This window comes from Schistocerca serialis, chromosome 5 (genome assembly GCF_023864345.2).
Source record: "Schistocerca serialis cubense isolate TAMUIC-IGC-003099 chromosome 5, iqSchSeri2.2, whole genome shotgun sequence".
NCBI classification, from domain to species: domain Eukaryota; kingdom Metazoa; phylum Arthropoda; class Insecta; order Orthoptera; family Acrididae; genus Schistocerca; species Schistocerca serialis.
The window spans coordinates 402310716-402337493 of NC_064642.1; the positions used below are offsets into that span (position 1 = coordinate 402310716).

A 26778-nucleotide genomic window follows, 5' to 3' on the forward strand; every position below is an offset into this window, starting at 1 on the left:
CCGCGCTGAGCCGCGCCAGACACGCACAGCTGCCGCCCCATCGGATCGCGGCCGCCGGCGCCAATCCGCCTCCTCCCGATACTCGGCGCGGCGAGGCGCGGGGGAGCGTCGGAGATGAGATGAGATGGTATCCCTCAAGACGCTGCTGCTTCCTGGCTGCGGATAATGTCCGGTCCCCGAGCTCACTCCCAAATCACCTCCGTCCATTCCCTTCTCTCTTTCGTAAGCAGAACCCTCCACGGCATCATTAAATCACGTTAGCTAGACGTGGCGCATACGAATGTGTGTATGTGTGTTCGTTTCACATCTTTTCGTAAACTACTCGAACGATTTCAACCAAACTTGGTGCACATATTACGTACTATCTGGAAAGAAATGCTGTGGGGATGACAACCAGCACCCTCTTATTGGAATGGAAGTGTGATAGCGTGGAAAGAGAAGGGGGAGGAAAAAAGGACAGGCAGAGAGGGGGAACGAGAAGAGGGACAAAGATATGGGGGAGGAGGAGACGGACAGAGAAAGGGGGAGGGAAAATGACAATGGAAGAGAAGAAGAGGAGATGGTTAGAGAAGTAGGAGGGGGAGATAGACAGAGGAAAGAAACAGGAGGAGATTAACAGACAGAGGGGGAGCAGGAGATGGACTGAGAGAGGATGAAATAGGAAATGGACAGAAATAGGATGAGGAGAAAATGGACAGAGATAGGGGAGAGAAGAAACGGATGTAGAAAGGGAAGAGGAGAGGGGAGTAGGAGATGGACAAAGAGAGGGAGGGGAGGAGATGGACATACAGAATGGATGAAGGGATGAGGAGATGGATAGACAAGAGCAGCGAGGAGCAGATTGACAGAGAGAGCAGTCGAGCAGCAGATCGACAGAGAGGAGGGCAAGAGGAGATAGAGAGAGTGGGGAAGGAGGAGGTGGACTAAGAGAGAGGGGGGAGAAGTAGGTAGACAGTGAGGACGGCAGAGAAGATAGACAAAGAGAGGAAAAGGAGGAGGTAGGATAATAGAACTAGAGTAGACTGGTGAGCCAAAGCATTATGACCACCTGCTTAATAGCTTGTTTGTCCGTCTTTCGAACGAAATACATCACTGATTCTGAGTATCAGGGATCCGACAGTTTGTTGATAGGTTAGTGGAGGTATATGGAATTAGATGCCTACGCACAGGTCATGTAATGTGCGTAAATGACGGGGCGCTGATTTGCGTACGCGGTGATGGCGGCTGACAGCGACCCAGATAGGTTCCATGGGATTTGCATATCACTATAATCCTCCTCAAAACACTGTAAGCACGATTCTGGCTCCGAGACACGAACAATTATACTGCTGAAAGATGACATCGCCGTCGGGGAAGACATCAAGTATGAAGAGATGCAGGTGGTCCGCAGCTGTCAATGTGTCTTCGATTACTACCACACGTCCTATGCAAAGCGCAGGAGAATGTCTCCCATACCATAATACTGCACCCACCAGCCTGCGTCCGTGAGGCGCTGCACGTTTCGAGCCATCGTTCACGTCGATGATGGCGTTTGTGGAGACGTCCATAGACGTAGTCTAGCAAAAATATCATTCACCCGAAGAGCCGACACGTTTCCATTGATCGACGGTCGAATCCCGATAGTCCCGTGCCCACTGCAATCGTAATTACAATGTCGTTGGTTCACCATGTGAACATAGAGGCCGGCCGCGGTGGCCGAGCGGTTCTAGGCGCTCAGTCCGGAACCGCGCGACTGCTACGGTCGCAGGTTCGAATCCTGCTTCGGGCATGGATGTGTGTGATGTCCTTAGGTTAGTTAGGTTTAAGTAGTTCTAAGTTCTAGGGAACTGATGACCCCAGATGTTAAGTCCCATAGTGCTCAGAGCCATTTGATTTTGAACACAGAGGGTGGTCTACTATGGAGCTCCATGTTCAATAGTGTACGGTGAACGGTGTGCTCAGAAACACTCGGGCGTGAACTAGCATTCTGCTCCTTCCGAAGAGATGCCACAGATCATCATGTATCCTACTTTACACAGCAGACAAGCCTCCGAACCCCACGTTCTGTAAAGAGTCGTGGATGTCCAACCATTTAGCGCCTAGTGGTTGTTACAGTTCTTATACCGCTTTCCGAAGATGCTCAAGACAATAGCACCTAAACATTCGACCAGCTTCGTCATTTTCGAAATACTCGTTCGTAGGCTCTGTGTAATAATAATCTGCCTGTTGTGAAAGTCGCTTATCTCAGTGGGTTTCCCCATTTGCAACCCAGATCTTCGCTAGGGTGATGCCCCGTTCGTGTCTGCTCCACTTACATACTTTTGGTACCGCGTCACATGACTGAAACGCCACCAGGCGGCATCCAACGAGGCTGTGGGTAGTGGTCATAGTGTTGTGGCTTACCAGCGTAAATACATATCCGGGCAAGACTGGGCAATCAGCCACTGTATTATGAGTCGTCAGGCACTTTTTCTGTGGTATTTCTGAAGATATTTACAATTACGCGGTTTCGGTGTGTATCTTAGTCAGCCCAAACAAATGTTGCTCATCACGTCCTTCATGCGACGGGAAGTTTCAGTTTGTTTTCAATTACAAACACAATGATTTTTAAAGGGGGTTTTACATGCGCAGCCGATACAGTGGACCCAGATTAGTCTAGTGCGACGTTTATTTCATCAGTATATACACCACTCGCCATTAAAATTGCTACACCAAGAATGCAGATGATAAACGGGTATTCACTGAACAAATATATTATACTAGAACTGACATGTGAGTACATTTTCACGCAATTTGGGTGAATAGATGCTGAGAAACTAGTACCCACAACAACCACATCTGGCCGTAATAACGGCCTTGACACGCCTGGGCATTGACTCAAACAGAGCTTGGATGGCATGAACAGGTACAGCTGCCCATGCAGCTTCAACACGATACCACAGTTCATCAACAGTAGTACTGGTGTATTGTGATGAGCCAGTTGCTCGGCCGCCATTGACCAGACGTTTTCAATTGGTGAGAGATCTGGAGAATGTGCTGGCCAGGGCAGCAGTCAAACATTTTCTGTATCCAGAAAGGCCCGTACAAGACCTGCAACATGCGGTCGTGCATTATCCTGCTGAAATGAAGGGTTACGCAGGGATCGAATGAAGGGTAGAGCCACGGATCGTAACACATCTGAAATGTGACGTCCATTGTTCAAAGTGCCGTCAATGCGAACAAGAGGTGACCGAGACGTGTAACCAATGGCACCCCATACCATCACGCCGGGTGATACGCCAGTATGGCGATGACGAATACACGCTTCCAATGTGCGTTTACCGCGATGTCGCCAAACACGTATGCGACCATCATGATACTGTAAACAGAATCTGGATTCATCCGAAAAAATGACGTTTTGCCATTCGTGCACCCAGATTCGTCGCTGAGTACACCATCGCAGGCGCTCCTGACTGTGATGCAGCGTCAAGGGTAACCGCAGCCATGGTCTCCGAGCTGATAATCCAAACTGCTGCAAACGTCGTCGAACTGTTCGTGCAGACGGTTGTTGTTTTGCAAACGTCCCCATCTGTTGACTCAGAGATCGAGACGTGGCTGCACGATCCGTTACAGCAATACGGATAAGATGCCTGTCATCTCGAATGCCACTGATACGAGGCCGTTGGGATCCAGCACGGTGTTCCGTATTACCCTCTTGAACCCACCGATTCCATATTCTGCTAACAGTCATTGAATCTCGACCAACGCGAGCAGCAATGTCGCGATACGATAAACCGCAATCGCGATAGGCTACAATCCGACCTTTATCAAAGTCGGAAACGTGATGGTACGCATTTCTCCTCCTTACACGAGGCACCACAACAACGTTTCACCAGACAACGCCGGTCAACTGCTGTTTGTGTATGAGAAATCGGTTGGAAACTTTCATGTCAGCACGTTGTAGGTGTCGCCACCGGCGCCAACCTTGTGTGAATGCTCTGGAAAGCTAATCATTTGCATATCACATCATCTTCTTCCCGACGGTTAAATTTCCCGTCTGTAGCACGTCTTCTTCGTGGTGTAGCAATTTTAATGGCCAGTAGTGTATTAAGAGGGTCAGTAAAACGCGACGAATAACCAGTACTCCTGCAGCGACAGCGTTGCTCTGGCCCGCGCTGACTGCCACTGTCATGCAGTAGTGCTGCTCAGTCGCTGATGGAGTACTGGTTATTCGTCGCGTTTTACTGCCCCTGTTAATACATACTGATGAAATAAACATCGCACAAGACTAATTTGGAAGCACTCTAACCAATAGGCACACAAAATTCCGCTTCCTGTCAACATTGGGCGTCACATGAGAGATATGGGCTGGCTCCAGCTACAAATCGCAAACGCGAAATTGTAGATATCCGCCGAAACATCAGAGTATATAATGATCCATTCGTCTTCGAAACTCTAGTTTCTCCGAAGCATTACGCGTAAAAATATGATCGATGCATGAATAGAACCATAAAATCCCCAAGTTTAAATTTTACTATGAGTACCCATGTGGTCACACGACACACGTCCTAGCGGTAGTCAAATTCGTTCCACGCCTTGTGCACCAACATCCTGTCAATGCTCATCACAGCAGACTTCATAGCACTGGGTAAACGTGTATTCCCCCAAAGGAAAGAGACACAAGGCATTAGGCCAGGCGACCTATGGATGGGGGAGTAAACAGAGCCACATTATTGCACCACTACGGCCAATACAACGATGAGGAAGCTCGTCGTTTAGGTGGCAACAAACATCGATGTTCCAATGAGGGGGAGCCCCGTCTACTTGGAAGATGAAATTCTGGGAATCATCAGTCAGTTGTGGAAACAACCACAACTGCAACATGTCTAGATAAGAGGCACACGTCACAATCTTCTCACAGGAGAGAAACGGCTCATGCAGCTTCGCCTGTGACATTGAACAGAAAGACTGGCCTTCGGCGAATTTCGTTTATGCTCCACAGTTGCAAGAGTATGTTCAATGCCCCAGTCTCTCACATTGTGGCTATTAAACCTTCCAAATCAATGGAAGTTTGGTTCGTCGCTGAATGTCGGGTTGGAGGTGCCACTAGAGTCGGTTCAAGAAAGCTTTATAGAGAATTATATAAGTAATTGGAGGAAGTGAGATTCCTCTGTATATGTTCCCATCTGTATTTCTCCTTTCTTATAAACTGGGCGTACAAGGCACTCTTCCATTATTTCGCGATTTTCTCTGGTTTTTTAGACTTTTGGTACGATTATGCCGCCCCCCCATGAACCATCGACGTTGCCGTTGGTGGGGAGCCTTGCGTGCCTCAGCGATACAGATAGCCGTACCGTAGGTGCAACCACATCGGAGGGGTATCTGTTGAGAGGCCAGACAAACGTGTGGTTCCTGAAGAGGGGCAGCAGCCTTTTCAGTAGTTGCAAGGGCAACAGTCTGGATGATTGACCGAGCTGGCCTTGTAACAATAACCAAAACGGCCTTGCTGTGCTGGTACTGCGAACGGCTGAAAGCAAGGGGAAACTACGGCCGTAATTTTTCCCGAGGGCATGCAGCTTTACTGTATGGTTAAAATGATGATGGCGTCCTCTTGGGTAAAATATTCCGGAGATAAAATAGTCCCCCATTCGGATCTCCGGGCGGGGACTACTCAAGAGGATGTCGTTATCAGGAGAAAGAAAACTGGCGTTCTACGGATCTGAGCGTGGAATGTCAGATCACTTAATCGGGCAGGTAGGTTAGAAAATTTAAAAAGGGAAATGGATAGGTTAAAGTTAGATATAGTGGAAATTAGTGAAGTTCGGTGGCAGGAGGAACAAGACTTCTGGTCAGGTGACTACAGGGCTATAAACACAAAGTCAATTAGGGGTAATGCAGGAGCAGGTTTAACAATGAATAGGAAAATGGGAATGCGGGTAAGCTACTACAAACAGCATAGTGAACGCATTATTGTGGCCAAGATAGACACGAAGCCCACACCTAGTACAGTAGTACAAGTTAATATGCCTACTAGCTCTGCAGATGACGAAGAAATTGAAGAAATGTATGATGAAATAAAAGAAATTATTCAGATAGTGAAGGGTGACGAAAATTTAATAGTCATGGGTGACTGGAATTCGGTAGTAGGAAAAGGGAGAGAAGGGAACGTAGTAGGTGAATATGGATTGGGGCTAAGAAATTAAAGAGGAAGCCGCCTGGTAGAATTTTGCACAGAGCATAACTTAATCATAGCTAACACTTGGTTTAAGAGTCATGAAAGAAGGTTGTATACATGGAAGAACCCTGGAGATACTAAAAGGTATCAGATAGATTATATAATGGTAAGACAGAGATTTAGGAACCAGGTTTTAAATTGTAAGACATTTCCAGGGGCAGATGTGGACTCTGACCACAATCTATTGGTTATGACCTGTAGATTAAAACTGAAGAAACTGCAAAAAGATGGGAATTTAAGAAGATGGGACCTGGATAAACTGAAAGAACCAGAGGTTGTACAGAGTTTGAGGGAGGGCATAAGGGAACAATTGACAGGAATGGGGGAAAGAAATACAGTGGAAGAAGAATGGGTAGCTTTGAGGGATGAAGTAGTGAAGACAGCAGAGGATCAAGTAGGTAAAAAGACGAGGGTTAGTAGAAATCCTTGGGTAACAGAAGAAATATTGAATTTAATTGATGAAAGGAGAAAATATAAAAATGCAGTAAATGAAGCAGGCAAAAAGGAATACAAACGTCTCAAAAAATGAGATCGACAGGAAGTGCAAAATAGCTAAGCAGCGATGGCTAGAGGACAAATGTAAGGATGTAGAGGCTTATCTCACTAGGGGTAAGATAGATACTGCCTACAGGAAAATTAAAGAGACCTTAGGAGATAAGAGAACCACGTGTATGAATATTACGAGCTCAGATGGAAACCCAGTTCCAAGCAAAGAAGGGAAATCAGAAAGGTGGGAGGAGTATATAGAGGGTCTATACAAGGGCGATGTACTTGAGGACAATATTATGGAAATGGAAGAGGATGTAGATGAAGATTAAATGGGAGATAGGATACTGCATGAAGAGTTTGACAGAGCACTGAAAGACCTGAGTCGAAACAGGGCCCCCGGAGTATACAACATTCCATTGGAACTACTGACGGCCTTGGGAGAGCCAGTCCTGACAAACCTCTACCATCTGATGAGCAAGATGTATGAAACAGGCGAAATACCCTCAGACTTCAAGAAGAATATAACAATTCCAATCCCAAAGAAAGCAGGTGTAGACAGATGTGAAAATTACCGAACAATCAGTTTAATAAGCCACAGCTGCAAAATACTAACACGAATTCTTTACAGACGAATGGAAAAACTAGTAGAAGCCGACCTCGGGGAAGATCAGTTTGGATTCCGTAGAAATACTGGAACACGTGAGGCAATACTGACATTACGACTTATCTTTGAAGAAAGATTAAGGAAAGGCAAACCTACGTTTCTAGCATTTGTAGACTTAGAGAAAGCTTTTGACAATGTTGACTGGAATGCTCTCTTTCAAATTCTAAAGGTGGCAGGGGTAAAATACAGGGAGCGAAAGGCTATTTACAATTTGTACAGAAACCAGATGGCAGTTATAAGAGTCGAGGGACACGAAAGGGAAGCAGTTGTTGGGAAGGGGGTAAGACAGGGTTGTGGCCTCTCCCCGATGTTATTCAATCTGTATATTGAACAAGCAGTAAAGGAAACAAAAGAAAAATTCGGAGTAGGTATTAAAATCCATGGAGAAGGAATAAAAACTTTGAGGTTCGCCGATGACATTGTAATTCTGTCAGAGACAGCAAAGGACTTGGAAGAGCAGTTGAATGGAATGGATAGCGTCTTGAAAGAAGGATATAAGATGAACATCAACAAAAGCAAAACGAGGATAATGGAATGTAGTCGAATTAAGTCGGGTGATGCTGAGGGAATTAGATTAGGAAATGAGACACTTAAAGTAGTAAAGGAGTTTTGCTATTTGGGGAGCAAAGTAACTGATGACGGTCGAAGTAGACAGGATATAAAATGTAGACTGGCAATGGCAAGGAAAGCGTTTCTGAAGAAGAGAAATTTGTTAACATCGAGTATAGATTTAAGTGCCAGGAAGTCATTTCTGAAAGTATTTGTATGGAGTGTAGCCATGTATGGAAGTGAAACATGGACGATAAATAGTTTGGACAAGGAGAGAATAGAAGTTTTCGAAATGTGGTGCTACAGAAGAATGCTGAAGATTAGATGGGTAGATCACATAACTAATGAGGAGGTATTGAATAGGATTGGGGAGAAGAGAAGTTTGTGGCACAACTTGACAAGAAGAAGGGATCGGTTGGTAGGACATGTTCTGAGGCATCAAGGGATCACCAATTTAGAATTAGAGGGCAGCGTGGAGGGTAAAAATCGTAGAGGGAGACCAAGAGATGAATACACTAAGCAGATTCAGAAGGATGTAGGCTGCAGTAGGTACTGGGAGATGAAGAAGCTTGCACAGGATAGAGTAGCATGGAGAGCTGCATCAAACCAGTCTCAGGACTGAAGACCACAACAACAACAACATGCCGCTTTTAGGTGTTAGGTCTTCGTGGTCCAATTTCCATAACTCTGACATAATCTCATCTTCGCCAGGTGCTCTATTGATTTTCAGTGATCGACTATGTACACTATTTCTTCGTGTGACGGGGAAGCGAATCAGAATTTGGTGCTGGTTTTGTGAATCGGAGTTGTTCAGATGGTGCTTCGCAATTGAGGAGTGTACTGAAATATTTGGCTAGAATTTCACATTTAATTTTTGTATTAATTTGCAAGAACCATCACCTACATATAAATCTACATACGTACTGCGGAAGCTACCTTAGGTGCATAGCGGGGGGGGGGGGGGGGGGGGTACCTTCTACATCTACATCTACATTGATACTCCGCAAGCCACCCAACGGTGTGTGGCGGAGGGCACTTTACGTGCCACTGTCATTACCTCCCTTTCCTGTTCCAGTCGCGTATGGTTCGCGGGAAGAACGACTGTCTGAAAGCCTCCGTGCGCGCTCTAATCTCTCTAATTTTACATTCGTGATCTCCTCGGGAAGTATAAGTAGGGGGAAGCAATATATTCGATACCTCATCCAGAAACGCACCCTCTCGAAACCTGGCGAGCAAGCTACACCGCGATGCAGAGCGCCTCTCTTGCAGAGTCTGCCACTTGAGTTTATTAAACATCTCCGTAACGCTATCACGGTTACCAAATACTTGCTGCGCTACTAGGGATTATCTTTCCTGTTACACTCCCAAATGGGGAGAGGGAATAACGACCATCTATGTGCCTCCGTACGATCCCTAATTTCTTGTACCTTCGTGATTTCTGCGCGAAATGTGCCCTGGCGGCAGTAGATACGTTCTGCTGCCACTCTGAAGTGCCTGTTTCTATATTTTCTCAACAGTATCTCGCGAAAAGAACGTCGTCTTCCCTGCAGGAATTCCCATTTGAGTTCACGAGGCGCCGTTTTACGTACGTGTTGACCGAACTTACCGGTAAGAAATCGAGCAACACGCCTTTGAATTGCTTCGATGCATGTGCTAAAATACTTCTGTGTTCCTTTTCTTTTCTTTCTTGTCGACCAGTGTACATTTAACATCTCTTAGCAAATAAGTAGCTTAGGTGGCTCGTGCTGCATTGTTTCCTACTGCGCTGGCATGCGCCCTGAGCAGTGTCTGTGTTGTGTTTGCGCAGGTGCCAGGCGGGGACGGGCCGCTGCGTGGTCGACAAGGCGCACCGCAACCAGTGCCAAGCATGCCGCCTCCGCAAGTGCCTGCAGATGGGCATGAATAAAGACGGTCAGTACACGCGCATGCGCAAACCTTTCTTTGTACGCCTTAGGCGCTCTACGCTGGAGGTAACGATTCAGCCGTGCCGAATATCTCGTATTCACTTAGCGATCACATTTGCTCTTCAGTATTCCAATTGACTAGTTCCTGTGGCATTACCGCTAGGCAAGAGTTATCTCAGTGTCTTTAATCCTGGAGGGACGGCACGTCAGCTCGATGGCGGCCAAGGTGTCACCACCGTCGCGAGTGCGAGGGGAGAGACGAATTGTGTGATCTCACCACCGAGTCAGAATTCTGTTACCAGAGCAATCAATATCTGTCGAGACATCCTTTCTGATGGTCAAATGAAGCAGAAAAGTAACAAATCTTTTTAACTAGAGGCAGGCGGGAATCCAGAAAGGGGAGAGAGGCTTAGGGGGTCATGAGATCTCCTCCTTCCAAGGACTTTTAACTGAAAGCGTTCATATTTTTATATATTCCAGTCCCAAATTTCTCATCTAACTTTTGAAGAATAAAATAGTTTGAAAACTAAGAGTCTCCGTAATGGCAAGGGGTTCTACAAAATTACAAGCAACACTATGTGATAATAAGTATTCGGACACCCTTCTGTACTGTGGAATTGACCACTAGACATCACGAGAGGCGGTCCTGACAGTGTAATAGGAGGTGGGGAGTACTGTGTTGTTAATAGACACGCAGTAACAGCAGAATGAGTCAGTCATGACAGCTCAGTGACTTCGAACGTGGAGTAGTAATTCGATTTCATCGGAATAACAGACCAGTCAAGGACCTTTCAGCCCATCTAAAGCTGCTCAAGTCGACTGTTGGTGATGTGATTGTGAGGTGGAAACGCAAAGGCACGACAACAGACTTCATGTACTGGCGGCCAGGAACCGTCGAACATTGCGGAAGGTAGTTTTTAAAAAATTGCATGAAGTGGACAGAAAGAATCACTCGCGGTTTTCAGAGCACCACCACAAGTCCAGCTAGCGTGCTTAGGGATTTAAAACGAATGGGGTAAAACATTCGAGCAGCTCCTCATGAACCACATATTTCTGTTGTCAGTGCTAAATGAAGGGCTAATTTCAATAGTGTTACAAGTCAATTTTTGTTCATTTTGAGATACAGAGTCCTAAAGATAAATGAGCGCTGAAAAATCTGCAGTTGAGATACTAGAAATATTCAAGCATATGGCTTCTTGATAGAGATGAACCTTTCTCTCTGTTTGTTTGGATCATTAATTTCAGAAGCATTATAGGCAGAAAAGTGGAGGTAAAGGACTTGTACCACTATTGAAATATGCCCTTCAAATGACGCCTGAGGTGGTGTAAAGAGTGACGCACCGGAGTGATACAGTATGCTATACACTGTGGAAATGCGGTGGAAGGGTTTGGGCTACCTCTGTCATGTTTAGTGTCAACAACGAATTAAGGAGGTTCAAATGGCTCTGAGCACTATGGGACTTAACATCTTAGGTGATCAGTCCCCTAGAACTTAGAACTACTTAAACCTAACTAACCTAAGGACATCACACACATCCATGCCCGAGGCAGGATTCGAACCTGCGACCGTAGCAGTCGCGCGGTTCCGGACTGAGCGCCTAGAACCACGAGACCACCGCGGCCGGCAATTAAGGAGGAGGTGGTGTTACGACATGTAGGTGTTTCTCAGAGTTCGGTTGTGGACCCTTATTTCGGTTCAGAAAACGCTAAATGCGAAAGGAGTTCAAAGAGTCGTTTGCTGCGTACAGTAGGGGAACAGTTCGTAGGCGACGACTGATTGTATCAGCGTGACTGTGCACCCTATCACAAAGCAGAATCTGTGAGGCAATGGACAGTGGACAACAACATTCCCGAAATGGACTGGCTTACCCGGAGTCCCGACATGAGCCGTTGCCAGTCCTTCACAGACATTTAGACACACCGCTGAAACTGTCCCCAGTACAGGTCAAGCCGCCATAAAGGCGAAGGGTGGACAAACCCGATATGAATGCCCACTACTAGGTGTCCGAATAGTTTTGGCCACATAGCGCACGTTCAACACAGCTAAACCGCTGCAGATAATATTACAGCCAGGTGAAGGCGCAATACGCAGGGTGAGCGTATTTACTGCGTACAACAAATTCGATACGGTTTGTGAGTCTACAGGGTACAACCTGCAACCACAGGAAGCTAAGAAGTGCAAGACAAAAGCGGAAAGACCCTCCACTACGATGGAAATACCACAAACTCTAAATTCCCGCACTCAGGTGGAAATTATGGAAACAGCATTCTCCTGATTTACACCCTCGTATAGTCATAGTCTACAGTCTGCTATGATACGAGGGGACTTCAAAAAGTGAGTTACATAGAATTATGGCAGGCCAAATAATTTTTATTAAATGCTACATTCACTTTAAAGAGACACAGATACAGGCCACTAGTTTTCAGCGTAGTCACCAAGTCTCTGTAAAGAAAAGTCTGAACATTCTACCAATCGTTCGATTCCCCGACCTTAGAAATCTGTCTTTCGTCAAGTAGCCACTTGATAGCGTTCTGGGACATGTATAGCTTACTTCCTGGAGTACCGATATCGGTGAGCGCACATCTCGATTTTCTATCGTGTAAATTAGTTGTTATCAAAGTTGTGAGAAATTTTTTGCTGTTTTTGTTCTTAAATAAATTGTGTGACACATTTACTTCTGAAATTTTCGGGCAAATGCTTCCTAAATTATGTATTTCCCTGCCTTGCAATTTCTTGGAAGTTACGCTAAAAAAAACACTGATGTACGCAAACGATTATTTTTTTATTGGTTTGGCCTACTGATGATCACATGAAATAACTTATGTCTTTTATCTTTTCTCCTTTCTCCTTTTTTCCTTGTTGATCTTTTCTTTCTTTTGTCTATAAAGCGCCAGTGTTTTTCTTTGTCTTCTCCTGGAAGCCCCTGAGACTTAACTTTTACTATGAAACTTTCTCTTTCTCGTATTTCTTCCTTCATTTTTTCCATTTAACGCAGGCCTCTCTTAACTTCTTTGAATCGTATCATTGATGTTTTGGGTTTCTACAAAAAAGTTAAAATTTCTTTTCGTTATTCATTTTTCATCTAGGCCCTTAGATGTCCATAGAATACAACTCTTCTCTTCCTCATTGTGTCTAACATTCGTTCTATTCTCTCATGAACTACTTCATTACTTCCAGTTTTTCCAGTTTCCACCGTCATATTTTGTTCCCAAGACTTTCCTGATTATTTTATTTCCCTCTTTTCTGTGTCACCTAACTGTATGTCTGCATAAGGCTTGAAGGCATTCTGCCCTAATGACAGTGTTTTAGTGTCGAAGTTTAGCGTTAATTCATAAACATTTCTTGTTATAAAGGTTTTTTGTTACCAGAAAAACAACTTCCAATTTCCTTGCTCTTGCTATGTTAGCGTCTTTGGCCAAAGCAAGTCGTTGTGTTATTTCACCGAGCTATTTAAATCTTGCTGCCCTTTTTATACTTCCATAATCAATTTCCACGTATTTCGGTGCCTCCTCTGAATATGTCATATACTCTGTTGTTTCAAAAGGCCTGCTGTTGAAGCTTATTTTTGTTAGGAGATTGATCTGTGTTCTAGCATCTTCTATAGATTCGGTTAAAATGGCAAGATCGTTGAAAAAGCCGAACAATCAATTCTCAGTCTATCCCCTTTTCTCCAAACTATAATTTTTAAAATTCCTTCTTCTCCTGTTCTTTTCCCCATTTTATGCTTACCTTTTCTAGTACACAATTGAACAGCAGTGAAAATAATCCATCTCTTTGTCTTATAGCAGTTTTAATCACAAAAGCCTTGGAGGTTTCACATAAAAATTTAATTTTGCATTTTGTTTATGTTATTGTTTATTTTATGATCTTTATGATGTTATTATCATTATTATAACAACCTAGGCATATGTGGTACAATAAAAGTGGGCTACCAAAAATTTATACTTGGGGAGGCGTGCAACAATAAGCTTTTAAACCTTCTCCCCACCCCTGTTCCATCCTTTTAGAACCGAACCTCTTGCCCGCACCTTACTTGGGAGTTCTGCAGCTTGCACCTACAAAGCACACACTCAACGACGACACGGTAATGGAGAACATCAAATGTACCAATTTCAAATAATGAACTCATAAATCGTTAGTTACACGGGGTCAAACGAGTTGTGGAGTAATTCCACCAATGGTATACGATAGAATTCGAATTGTTGTCTTTATGACGTAATAAATTCAGGCGAAAGCCTGAATAACACTGTTAGGCACATTTTGTAGAATGTTGCTTTTCTGGTTTAACAGCGCTATTTACGAGATTCTCTTACGTTATTGGTAATAGTTCTCACGTTAATCGTGCAGGTGCAGCGCTATAAGCGATGTCAGTCAGGTGTTTTACGCGCTATCCGCTGGAACAACGCTGGATACCGGAACATGACTGACTGCAGGAATGTGGGTCTCACTCCTCGTAACATAAAACGTGTAAATGACGTTCGATAAAGGAAAATTAACCCTGACCAGTGGAAAGGAATTAAAAGGAAAAGAGTGCGGGATTCTGGTTCTGAACACGCGTCAGGACATCGGAAGTCAGCCTCGGTAGCTGCGCGGTCAGCGTGGCGGATTGCTAAGCGAAAGGGCTTGGGTTCGAGTGTCGTGTAGGGTGAAGATGACTGAATAGGCTGGTCTGAAAGCCAATAAATGGGAAAAAAGTGGGAATTTGGTCTCGACGAAACATTGTCTAACAAAGGCTTGTGGAATATTGCTATATATGATGATTGTAATGATTTTATTCGTATTATAAATTTGTGTAATGCAGCAGACAGATACTGCACGCTTTGTAAAGAACACAGCAAATACCTACATACATGTAAGACCCTAACTTGAACATAACTGCAAGAGAGAAAAGTAATAAAACAGACATTGATACGAGATCGCGTTAACTTCTCCGCGTGCATGAAAACAAAACAAATAAATTGCATCCGTTTCGAAGCTTGGTGGAACTCTTATTTCATTTGCGGTTTCGGGATTGAACCTGAAATCCTACTAACTGCTTCGAAATTCTATTTGAAGATACAACCTTGGAAGCTAAGTTACATACAGCAAATAACGTGTTAACATTTGTTTCGTTTTGGTGCAGTAAAACTGGAAGAATTAAACTACCGACAATCGGCACTACAACGTCCCTTACAAAAATCGCGTGACAGGAACAACGCTGACTGTGTATCTAACGCCATATCGCTGTATTCGACAATAAGAAATCTGGAAAAAATCCTGTGTCCACGATTTGTTCCAGATCTCGAATGAAACGATATGTTTACTGTTACCAGTCAGTTTCATTAGATTTCAATAGTAGTCACGGCAAAGGCTTCCAAAAAAATCCTCTTTTAAAATTCTACTATTACCATTTTATATCAAGAATATGTGACAGCAAAACGTTGCTATTAAACAGTTTAAGAGTAGAAATGAAGTGGAAAGCTTTCCAAGTGCCAAACCTCATATTTGTCCAGAGCATCAAAAAAAATCTACACTGGTGTACAAAATTAAAACAACAAATTTCTGTTTCCCAGTCTTGCGTCTAATTCACGATATAATCATACAGATTGTTAATCAGATGTCCTTACGATCGTGTTCTGCACGGAATATGATGCCATTCTAGTCATCGGACAACCATGACAACGATGACGTCAGAGCACGCATGAAATGGGGTAGTGTTTGCCAGGTAGACCCATATCCACAATCGCTGTGAACGCAGTCATAGACGTGCAGTACGGCACAGCGAAGATGCCTACCAGACTCCCTGCGGTGGAGGGCCATAGAAAGAAAGGAAGCAGGACAGTCTCAAATTTATTTGGCCCGATGGCTTAATGGGAATCGTTCTATTATTTTTCGCATGTGTCGACAGTTCATTGAGACCGAAACTGTATCCCGAAGACTAGGGCATGCCCGACCACGTTTGATTTCAGAAGCGAGGACCGTTATTTGGCTGTAAGGGCACGACGGCACCGCCTTAGTCCTCCATGGCAACTGGCATATAAGATTTCAATATCCACTGGACGTGTTGTATTGAGGGAAACGTGTACAGAAGGCTTCGGCAGAGTAGCCTTTATTGTCGGAGACCTGCTGTGTGTCTACCTCTAACGCGTCTTCACAGAAGAGAAGGTCTAGATTGGAGTCATTAACTTGCCACCTCGACGGTCGAACAGTGGGCCAATGTTGTTTTCACATATGAGCCCCGATTTGGTATGGAGAGTGATTCTCGATGGATTCGCATTTGGAGGGAACGTGGAACACGATTTCGGGACCCAAACATTGTAGGAAGTGACCGATATCGGGGAGGATCCTTAATGGCGTGGGCAATGTTTACCACCCGCACCTCCCTTCATGAAATTGTACGGATGAATCGGCAAAGTTTAACTGCTGTCAGGTACCGTGACGAGATCTTTGGACCTCATTTACCGTTGTTGCGATGTGCTGTCGGCCCAGACTTCGTAATGATGGACGATAATGCCCAAACTTATAGAGCACGAGAAGTTGATGTTTTTTTGGAAAAGGAAGATATTGCACGCATGGCGTGGCCAGCTCGCTCTCAATGTAATCCCATAGAGCATGTGTGGAATACACTAGGGAGACGGCTTGCATCACATTAGCATCCACTAATCACTGTCCAAGACGGCGAGCAGCTCTGCAGGAAGAATGGGCGTTATTGCCTGAACATGAGACCGATGACATTATTCACAGCATGTCCCGTCGTTGTCGCTGCCAGATGTGGTCGCACCCTATACGGAGCACATTAACCAGTTGTCGCTGCCAGATGTGGTCGCACCCTATACTGAGCACATTAACCAGATGTCGGAATGTGTGTACAAATCCGTTAATTTGGAAAAACATAGAGCATTTTCGTCTACCTTTATGTTTGTTGCAGTTGTTTAAGTTCTTCATTCTATTCATTGTTTCTACTTTACTATCACCTATTTATACTGTTTTGTGGTAAAATAAAGGAAATCTTGCAGAATTTCCGTTTCTTGCTTTAATTTAGGACATCAATGTATATCTTTTTCCAACTAAGTTATTAGTATCCAAAAAATTGAGAAAGTATTCTGATACAAGAGAATTATGCTACCCACCTCGTCATTGCAAAAAAAAAGAGACAAAGTAGAAAATAAATAATTTATTAAGTTCTGACACAGCAGGAAACTGGCTGGTTCTATGTGCCAGTAAGAAAGTTTTTGTTTCTGTTGTCACTGATACAGAGGCGCTTCGTTTTGTTTGTGATAATACTACTATAGAAATACAATATAATATTTTGAATAGTAGAAATGACATCAACAGAAATCATTTCTCAGGTATTTTAGATTTTTTGCAACAGAATAACAAAATTAAATTAATGAAAAATATCTCAGTACTGACTTTAATTTCTTACACGACCCCACTCATGGGATCAAAGTATATTTTGCTGCTGACGAAGAAATGGCAACATCGTCAACAGGTGTCTCTGTTTTGCAACTGATAAACGTTGCTGGTCTTTCAGGAGCCCCGGGTTTCCGGGTTCGATTCCCGGCGGGGTCAGGGATTTTCTCTGCCTCGTGATGGCTGGGTATTGTGTGCTGTCCTTAGGTTAGTTAGGTTTAAGTAGTTCTAAGTTCTAGGGGACTGATGACCATAGATGTTAAGTCCCATAGTGCTCAGAGCCTTTTTTTTTTCTTTCAGGAGAACCACGGCATGCCGTACTCCTGCCATAGGCCTTCCTATTTTGAATATAATGACCGTTTTTCATTCTTCTGCTTCAGCGTAAAGCAGAGCTATCAGGCTGTAGGAGGTGGGTACAGCGTCGACGTTCCGCACAGCCTTGTTGAACCGTACGTAAACTGCGGTGTGATACACGACTAACCACACTGGCAGGGAATCATACACACGTCTGCGTTCCGTAGAACAGCGTCATCTTTCACAGACAATCCAAACGTTTCTATCTTTGGCGCTGGCAGAAAAATAACGTTGATTTTATGTTTAGAGGGGATACGAGATATTTTAGGAGAAAGATTTCCTATGATAGGTAGAAAGGCTATGGATTCGAACCTTCCCTCTTCTGGTTATGAGGTTGTATTCTCACTTTTGGTTTGAACTACAAAGCCTTGCGGATCTTCCATGGTGCATAGCCCTTACCTTCAAAAGCTTTTTGGAGATGTTCATGTTATTCTTGTATACGGTCCTTATTAGCCACCATACATGCCTATACAAGCGTAATCAGCACACCACCGGCCTGCGCAGGATGACGATACCTGTCCGAATACAGATACAGATAGTAGTACCGGCTTGCGAAACACACCATGTCGCAGGGTTATGTCGGTTTTACCATGCACCAAGACATCAAGAATGGGAAATATTGGTCCTTTTCCAGCTCAACTGCATTTGGATTTTGCCTGAATGGAATTTAGAGGATTTAAGAATTTATAAAGGTTCTCCCCGCCATGAAGGCACACTGCAAAAGTGTCATGGGCGTACCTCCAAAAGCTGACAGGCTTACAACATGCAGAGTCCAAGGTCTTCTCCTCAAAATCTTCTACATGGAATCTGGCCACCAAGCGTGATAAGGTCTTCCACAGCAACGCCGACAGTTTAATGATTATATTCGTTATTGCATAAAAAAATAAGTTGAGGGGAGCAATTGCTGAAACAAGATCGTACACTGAAGTGACAAAAGTTGTGGGATACCTCCTAATATCGTGTCGGACCTCCTCTGGCCCGACATAGTGCAGCATCTCAACCTGGCAGTGACTCAACAACTCGTTATTGAGCCATGGTGCCTCAGTAGCTGCCCATAATTGCGAAAGTATTGCCGGTGCAGGATTTTGTGCACGAACTGACCTCTCGATTATGTCCCATAAATGTTCGACGGGACTCATATCGGGCGATATGGGTGGCCAAATCACTCGCTCTAACTGTCCAGAATGTTATTCAAACCAGTCAAGAACAATTGTGGCTCGGTGACATGGCGCATTCTCGTCCATAAAACTTCCATCGTTGTTTGGGTACATGAAGTCCGTGAATGGCTGCAAATGGTCTCCAGGTAGCCGATCATAACCATTTACAGTGAATTATCAGTTCCATTGGACCATGTGACCTAGTCCACGGCACATAAACACACCCCACACAATTATGGAGCCACCACCATCCTGCACAGTGCCTTCTTGACAATCTGGATCCATGGCTTCGTGGGGTCTGCGCCACACTTGATCCCTACCATCAGCTCTTACCAACTGAGATCGGGACTCATCCGAGCAGGTCACAGTTTTCCAGTCGTCTAGGATCCAACCGATATTCTCAGTATTTCAAGAGAGGCGTTGCAGTGGATGTCATGTTGTTACCAAAGGTACTCGCGTTGGTTTTCTGCTGCCATAGCCCATTAACGCCAGATTACTCCGCACTGCCCTAACGGATACATTCGTTGTACGTCACACATTGATTTCTGCGGTTATTTCACGCAGTGTTTTTTGTTTGTTAGCACTGATAACCGCAAGCAAGCGCCGCTGCTCTCGGTCGTTAAGTGAAGGCCGTCCACTACTGCGTTGTACGCGGTGAGAGGTATTGTCTGAAATTTGGTATTCTCGGCACACTCTTGATACTGTGGATCTCGGATCACTGAATTCCGTAATGATTTCCGAAAGTGAATGTTCCATGCCTCTAGCTCCAACTACCGTTCCGCTTTCAATTTCTGTTAATTCCCGTCGTGTGGCCTTAATCACATCGGAAACCTTTTCACATGAATCACTCGAGTACATATGACAGTTCCGCTAATTCACTATCCTTTCACATTTATACATGAGCATATCGCTATTCCACGACTTTCACCTCAGTGTAAACAAGTCACTTGATGTGAGGGGCAACTACAGCTGTGCTAACATATTTTAACTGATGACAACCGCAACAGTCTGTATTAAAACGATCTATTAATCACGACTAGTTTCATGACATTATAGTCATAAGTGTTGACCTTTCAACACATAATGTCCTTAAAATCTCCGTACAGGGAAATAATAGAAGTCCCCCGTCTTCCTGCACAAACTGGGTTCATTACTTAGGCCCCTGCAACAGCTCTGCAAGAGTCGCCTGCCGGTTCACTGCCCTATCTCCAGGTCACTCCTCGTGCACACACACAACAACATCAGTTGAATAATTTTTCATTCCCCAGCCAGATTTAGAGCCTAGTTCCTCTTCATTTTATGAACTATTTCAGCCACATCTGAGTCTATGACTGCACTATTCTTGTGAGAGTTTTGCTGCTACAATTACTTATATCCACTGTCCTTGTTTTCACCGCCGTCTGTGAGATGATTATGAAGCTGCGCTTCTGTAGATTCCTTCGAACTTCTCGTTATGGTACCCTCCTGTATTGTTGAGAGAGAACAATTTAAAATCCTATTTTCACTGAAACGTTTTTATAGGGCGCATCCCAAGACCTCGATTCCAGGTTCTCTTGAATGATGGATTATATCTCTCTGTTTCATACTGCTCTTTTACTTGCTTTTATAACAAGAGTATAGTTTTCTAGTTTGTTTTCCACCGACTTCGCATTGTTAGTGAAAGCTGAATAACTTTATGGTCGCTGGTTGTCTTTCCTGTGGTAATTTCCAATTCTGAATGGATCTATAAAGCTGACCTGCTTATTACGTAACATCTGTAACAAAGCTCCCTCCCGCCTTGTTTTAGGCAAGTGAATTTCTAATCGAATTCTTTACAAATAGTTGAAGCGCAATAATCGATATTCCGGTTCAATGTCTCCATTGCCTGCTGTATCTTTGCGTCTTAGGACAGCGTTTGCATTCGCATTAACTTTGGATGCAGTGAATTCGCTGTAACGAACTTTACAGATGTACGTTATGTTTTCAATGTGTGTCGCTATATTTTCAAGTAATAAAAAGCTTTTATGAACAATGTGAATAAATCCAAGGAAGGCAATAATATTTCCACATAAGCCATTGATTTAGGGAAAATATTTTTGTTTCATTCTGACCTACCGATCGGTTTCGGCTTTTTCAGTAGTCTTAGGTGCACCTATAACGACGTACTCACAAAAGTCACAAAGTCACAAAAAAACACAATACTGTAATATCAAGGCAAAAATGAGATCCTGTCGCTTTTGTCCGCTTTAATACTGCAAAACTGCATTCAAACTTAATAAATATTTTGACAGCCGAAATGTGTTGACCATTCTCAAATATTTTTATATCTGCTTCTATCTCTCTAAAACTCACTGAGTAGATTAGCTCAAATACCAAAGAATGGCACTACTAGTTCGACGTACAGCACACAGCATGTTTTTTAAAGCGACGCAATCTTTGAAAAAGTAATCGTACATTCCGTCTATTCTGCATTAAACTACAGTTTCGAAATTAAGTATTTTTAAAGTACATCTTTCGGAAAAGAATTGCTGCTCAGAATTATGTGAACGCCCTTCCTCGTCGCGAGTCCACATAGAATATATCGATCAGTAATCCTACAACAGCTCTGTGCTATTTTCTTCTCACTACTTCCGCGTTTGTAGTCGGCGTCAAATAAAAGTCTCTGGGGAAACCGACACTCAAGTAAGAGACGGCGAATTTTTTCTGGTGGAATCGTAAAAAGTTGCCCTAGCTGCTAGAGTTACTTTTACGCTGCTAGTTCTCGCTGAAGCTACTGACACGAAACTGCTGTCAGTCTAGCAGAACGTTCGCTAAGCTGCAGAGATCTAGAGGGTAGCGGTTTCGTTGCTGTACGCAATGAGCGAATCTGACAAGAACTCTAAGGGGAAAGATGGTTTACTTTGTAACCAGGAGCAGATCCCAGGGGGGCAGGGAACGAGAAGGGTGTCATGGAAGACATGATGTCTCTCCCCCTCCCCTTCAAAAAAAATTGTATGCTAGAATAATTAATATTTTTAGATATTTCAGTTTCCAAGTTGTACAGTCGAGTTTCATAAAACAAAAAATCTCGAAAGTGTCAAGGAATTCTAAAATATTTCAAGCTGTTTCAATACATGACACTACCAAGTTACGTGCTTGAGGCCTTGCTCATACGGATGGTCTTCAGGTCTTGTAAGGTGTCAGGCAAATCCAACACCTTCCATGAAAACCCTGACATGATAAGCAAATCCGGCAGTATGTCACATAGCTTCAAATAAATCCTGACATTAAATTAACCAAAGTAATACGATCAACGAGTGAGCAAATGGAATACCACAGACTAACACAAGAACGCCTAAATGCATGTCATACCTTCCCACCGTGAAACAGACGCAGTTCCGAGGGGAGAAACGAGAACGGAAGCCGAGAGCAGAATCGTGTAGGCTAGGAGGCCCTACGATAAAGGACGGACACCCACGTCGCCAGCTGACCACCAAAACCACCCCCCAGCCCATGTTAAAAGATAGAGCCCTCCAGAAGAACAGTATAGATCTTACGATAACACTAAAAGGGCCACACCAGCTGCAAGTTTTAGCGTGAGACTTTTTCGCGTCTCTGTTACGTTGCAAACGTAAAAAACATTGCCCCACCACGAAAAGTATAACGTTTCTCATTGGATAGACAGAATTTTTGTACGCAGAGCTTAAGGTTAACATTGAGACCCTGATTGGTCAGTTGAAAACACAGCCAGATAGCTTTTTTTAAGCCAACTTCGGTAAATTGTAGTAAGGAGAAGTTAGAAGAGAGTTGCTTCAGAGACGGCGAGGTGTGAGGAGCTGCGCCGCCCGCCGCCCCCTGACGCTGCCTAAACACCGACAAGGTAATGAACGCACGCGATGCCCATTTTTGAGTGCATAAGGCTTCACTCAGAACTGCAGAAGTCTCATCTGTTACACCCCCGTTTTGCGTAATACTAGTGTCGATCGTCAATTAAAGCTCATGGTATTCACATTTGCTACGTGAAATTAAAATCTGAAACGTGATGATTTTTCTGTTATATAATTATTGAGAAGCCACATCAGCCACTGTAATTTACGACAAGTTAGGTAAGTAATTAAAGATAATTGAGGGTCACTGTAGACCATTTTGAAAGTTTTCTCTTTTATGAAACTTAACTTAAATCTAGATTATAGATGTGATATGGCATAGGTCATCCTTCGATCCATTGTAGAACTTGGAAACCCATTCAGGGAATATTCGTTCACATTTTTGTTGAACACAGTTGGTTTTTATCATCCTGCATTAAAATATTTCCTTTTATCAATAGTGCAATTTATAAACAATGTTTTGTGAGTAGAATAAAATTTCCAATGGTAAACTTAACTACTTTTTCGACGTTATTTTACCAGCTAACTAAAAATAGGAAAGGCTTGAACTTCTTCCACTAAATTTAGTTAGTATTAAGATTCTTTTACAGGGAGTGCAGTGGAGCTGACGCTGAAATCATTAAGTATTTGATTATATCATCGCTAGTCTCACTGAACTCTTCTAAACTCTACATGTCATGTGTGGTCTGGCGTCCCAGTTTCAAACTAGTCAATTCCCTTAAAAACATGCTCAGAGCGTCGTTGTGCGAAAGTGGTAGGGAGACACGACTTAGAACAAACAGTCGCAGAAACCACGCAGAATGTTAGAGTCTAGGCAAAAGAAAACTTTACAGATAAAAGCGCCTATCCACTAGCAGTCCGTACCAGATTCCAAAAACAAATTCGACGACGGTTCGCTAGTGTTCGATCGTCCATAGATAAAACCAGCAAACTTGAGGAAACTGGACTAGGCGAGACATAAGGGGAAGATGCTTCTACGACAAAAAAATATATGTACATAAACTTTTACTGAACGTTTTCACCCGTGATTGCAGTTTTCTTCAGTGAATCATATTCAAGAGAAGTGGAGCCAGTTCAGCTGAAAATAAAGGAGCAGGCTTCTTATACATCTTCACGAACTTTGGGTAGCGATAAAACACCGAAATTGAAGTATTTTACTGCAGCATATAATTCCAATCCTTACACTGGAACAAAAAGCAGACACATCGTCTTCCGGACTGTATGATGTGGTCGAAAAAATGTTTCTACTCCTGATATTCCGTCCAGAGCTACGCTGGACGTCTTCAGAGGTGCTCCTAGTGACGCTAAGTCTTGCCGACTGACGAGTCGGACGGCGGAAAGCGACATAAATACCGTGTAAAGTGAACGTGGTCGATTTTACACGTGATCAGCATAGATAATTTTTGTCACAGGAAAGTTTTTATCTATGGATTCTGCAGAGCCACTGTTCACATATCACTGAGTTTTATGGCTTCTTCTTTTCTGTTAAAATTATCACTATGCTTATATATTTCGATGGCCTCCCTCTATAGTCGTGGATAATAGTTTGTCATAGAAGACAAAATTTTGATTTCGGAAAACTTCACATCATGATATCCTGACTGAAGAGCATGCTCTGTTACAGCAGATTTTTGTGTTTTCCCTAGTCGTAAATAGAGCGGAGCCCCTCCACGCCACACCGGCATGATGGCCAACACAAAAGGTCTACTGCCATATCTGCATATTGGTTACTTTTTACTGAGTGAGGTCTCGCAGGTTCTGGGTACTGCGATGTTTGCGTACGTCTGGTTATGATTAACCATTAATACGTGCTCATCTGGAGATAGATTGGGTCGAAAGTTGAATAAAGGGTAGCGGTTTGAAGGGCAAGGCAAGAACCAAGGGAATAAAACCTCTGTGTTAGTTGGGTCGGCTTGTAAGAGCAATAGCGAATTCCGTGCTGCCTGCGACAGGTCACGCAAAGGTAGGTTCTGTTAGTAGTGGGTATCATGCAGGTACCTTTGACGTTGCGAGGCGTTGTTACTCGGCGGCTGCAGTTGGGTACCGGTGTTGGCATTAGCATTCCTGTAACAGTTGGGTTCATCATCGATTAGTGTCCGATAGGTCTCACATCGGATTCACAGTGTAGGGTAGTGTTGGCGGTTTGTTCGTGCGTTGTTATGCGAGCTTGTCGGTTTCCTTGCTGTAGCCTGTTGATCGGCTCTGATAGCAGCTGGCATATCCAGTCAGTGTTGCTGATGTGCAAGGGCTTGCCGATACTGTCGCTTGTGAGCGTATGTTAGCTCGCCATAGCTGGTTATGTCCTTGTTAGTAGTGGCCCCAGTCGGCAAAGATTTTTATATTCTTTCAGTCTTGTATTCACACTAACCGCGGTAGTTCCAATGTAAAGGAGGAGGAGGAGGAGATAAGTGTTTAACTCCCCGTCGACAAAGAGGTCATTAGAGACGGGCCACAAGCTCGGATTAGGAAAGGACGGAGAAGGTAATCAGCCGTGCCCTATCGAAGGAACCATCCCGGCATTTGTCTGAAGAGATTTAGGGAAATCACGGAAAACCTAAATCAGGATGGCCGGAGACAGGTTTAAACAGTCGTCCTCCCGAATGCGAGTCCAGTGTGTTAAGCACTGCGGAACCTCGTTCGGTCCCAATAGAAAGCTTTCCACATACGGTATATTATATACTCCACTTGCTGATGCAGGAAGGCGTTTCTTCTTTACAGATCGGAATGCTTGACATATTTTCTTAGTTGGTCTAAACATCGGTCTGATATCATGTTTTTGTAGAATCTTGCGACTTAATCAGCTGCTTTTTTGATAAAACGAAGAGAGACCATATTCTTCCTTTGCTGTGTTTAATCCTGGTCCTTTTTCCTACTGTTATTCGGCCGCAGAACCCTGTTTACTCCATTTTCTGATTTGTCTGAATAGCCATTCTTCTACTAAGCACGCTTCAGATGTTTTTATTCGGCGTCCAGGTGTTCCAGCGTGCAAATTCTTTTGGCTCTGTCAGCAAGACTTTTAATGGCTCCTCTCTTTTGTTGTGGAAGATGGTTGGAATTCTTATGAACATATCTATCCGTATTTGTGAGTTTCCGAAAACTTATATGTTTCAACCTTCCATCAGCCTGCCTCATAATTAAAACATCAAAGGATATTGCCTTTATTCCATCTCCACAGTAAACAGGGTTCTTGGATTTATACCATTGAAATAACAAACGAATTCTTCTGAACCTTTTTTGCCGTACGACCAAACCATGTATGTATAATCGAAAAATCGATACCATCGACATGGTTTCTTATTTGCATTTTCAAGAACTAACTGTTCGAATTTTTCCGCATAAAAACTAGCGATCGCATTACTTAATGATTTACCCATTGCAAGCAAGCTGATTGTGTCACGATGGGTACTTTAAAGGCGACGTTAGCTACACTGTTCCATGGAATGACGTAAATTATTGCGCCGTATATATATCCTAACACAGGAAAAATGAAATTCCATTTACATAATTGAGCGATATATACCAACATAACGACAACAAAAATTCATTGAGTCACATTCATTTCTGAACCATTCTGAGAAGTTTTAGCCTTGTCTTCGAAAGTCGAATGCTTGTCGCTTATTATCGTCGACAGTGGGGCCCCTAGTGAAAGAACTTGCGGGGATATGATGGTCCACCACCGGCCCGGGTGCGCTCAACTCTGGCGGAGCTCAAAAAAGTTGCGATGGTCCGGCGGGCAGATAATGCTGGCGGCGAGGGAGCACGGGATTAGGGGCCGCAACTTGGGAGGCGCCACCGTAAATTACCCCGGCTTAACCTCCCCCGAACTCCGCCGCGGAATAACAACAGCCGCCCCGCAAAAAGGTGGCCGCATTTTTGGCCCGCAGATTACGACGCGCGGCTCTAAAACGCATTAATCAGCCGGGTCGGCTCCGCATAAATCCTTCCCGCAGGAGGCCAAGTTGCGACAGGGCCTTCGATTTATCGTCGCGGCACGCAGCCGCCCACGAATTGACTCCGGGGACCTCCGGCGCGCGCCCCGCGGCTCGTAAATAAGACGCGCCAAAGCAAACGGAGAACCAGAATGTCGCACCGCGCCGCAACACACTCGCGTCGACTTGCTTGTTATTCATCCGCCTATGTCTTTGTGTCACTGTCTTCGGTAGGAGGGTTCGGTCAGCTCTCTTCGACTTTGTAACGACTCTTCCATGGTCACGAGGTTCACTGTTGGGT

The 26778-nt window shown here is 44.0% G+C and overlaps 1 protein-coding gene across 1 annotated transcript in view; it reads left to right on the forward strand.

Annotated features, from left to right (window-relative positions):
• The window catches only part of LOC126481966 (photoreceptor-specific nuclear receptor-like), a 188903-nt gene that overhangs the window by 45782 nt on the left and 116343 nt on the right, over positions 1-26778 (forward strand). Inside the window, exon 3 of the mRNA XM_050105930.1 lies at positions 9703-9806. Within this exon, the coding sequence (XP_049961887.1) occupies positions 9703-9806 (104 nt within the window). The remainder of the gene's footprint in view (positions 1-9702; positions 9807-26778) is intronic.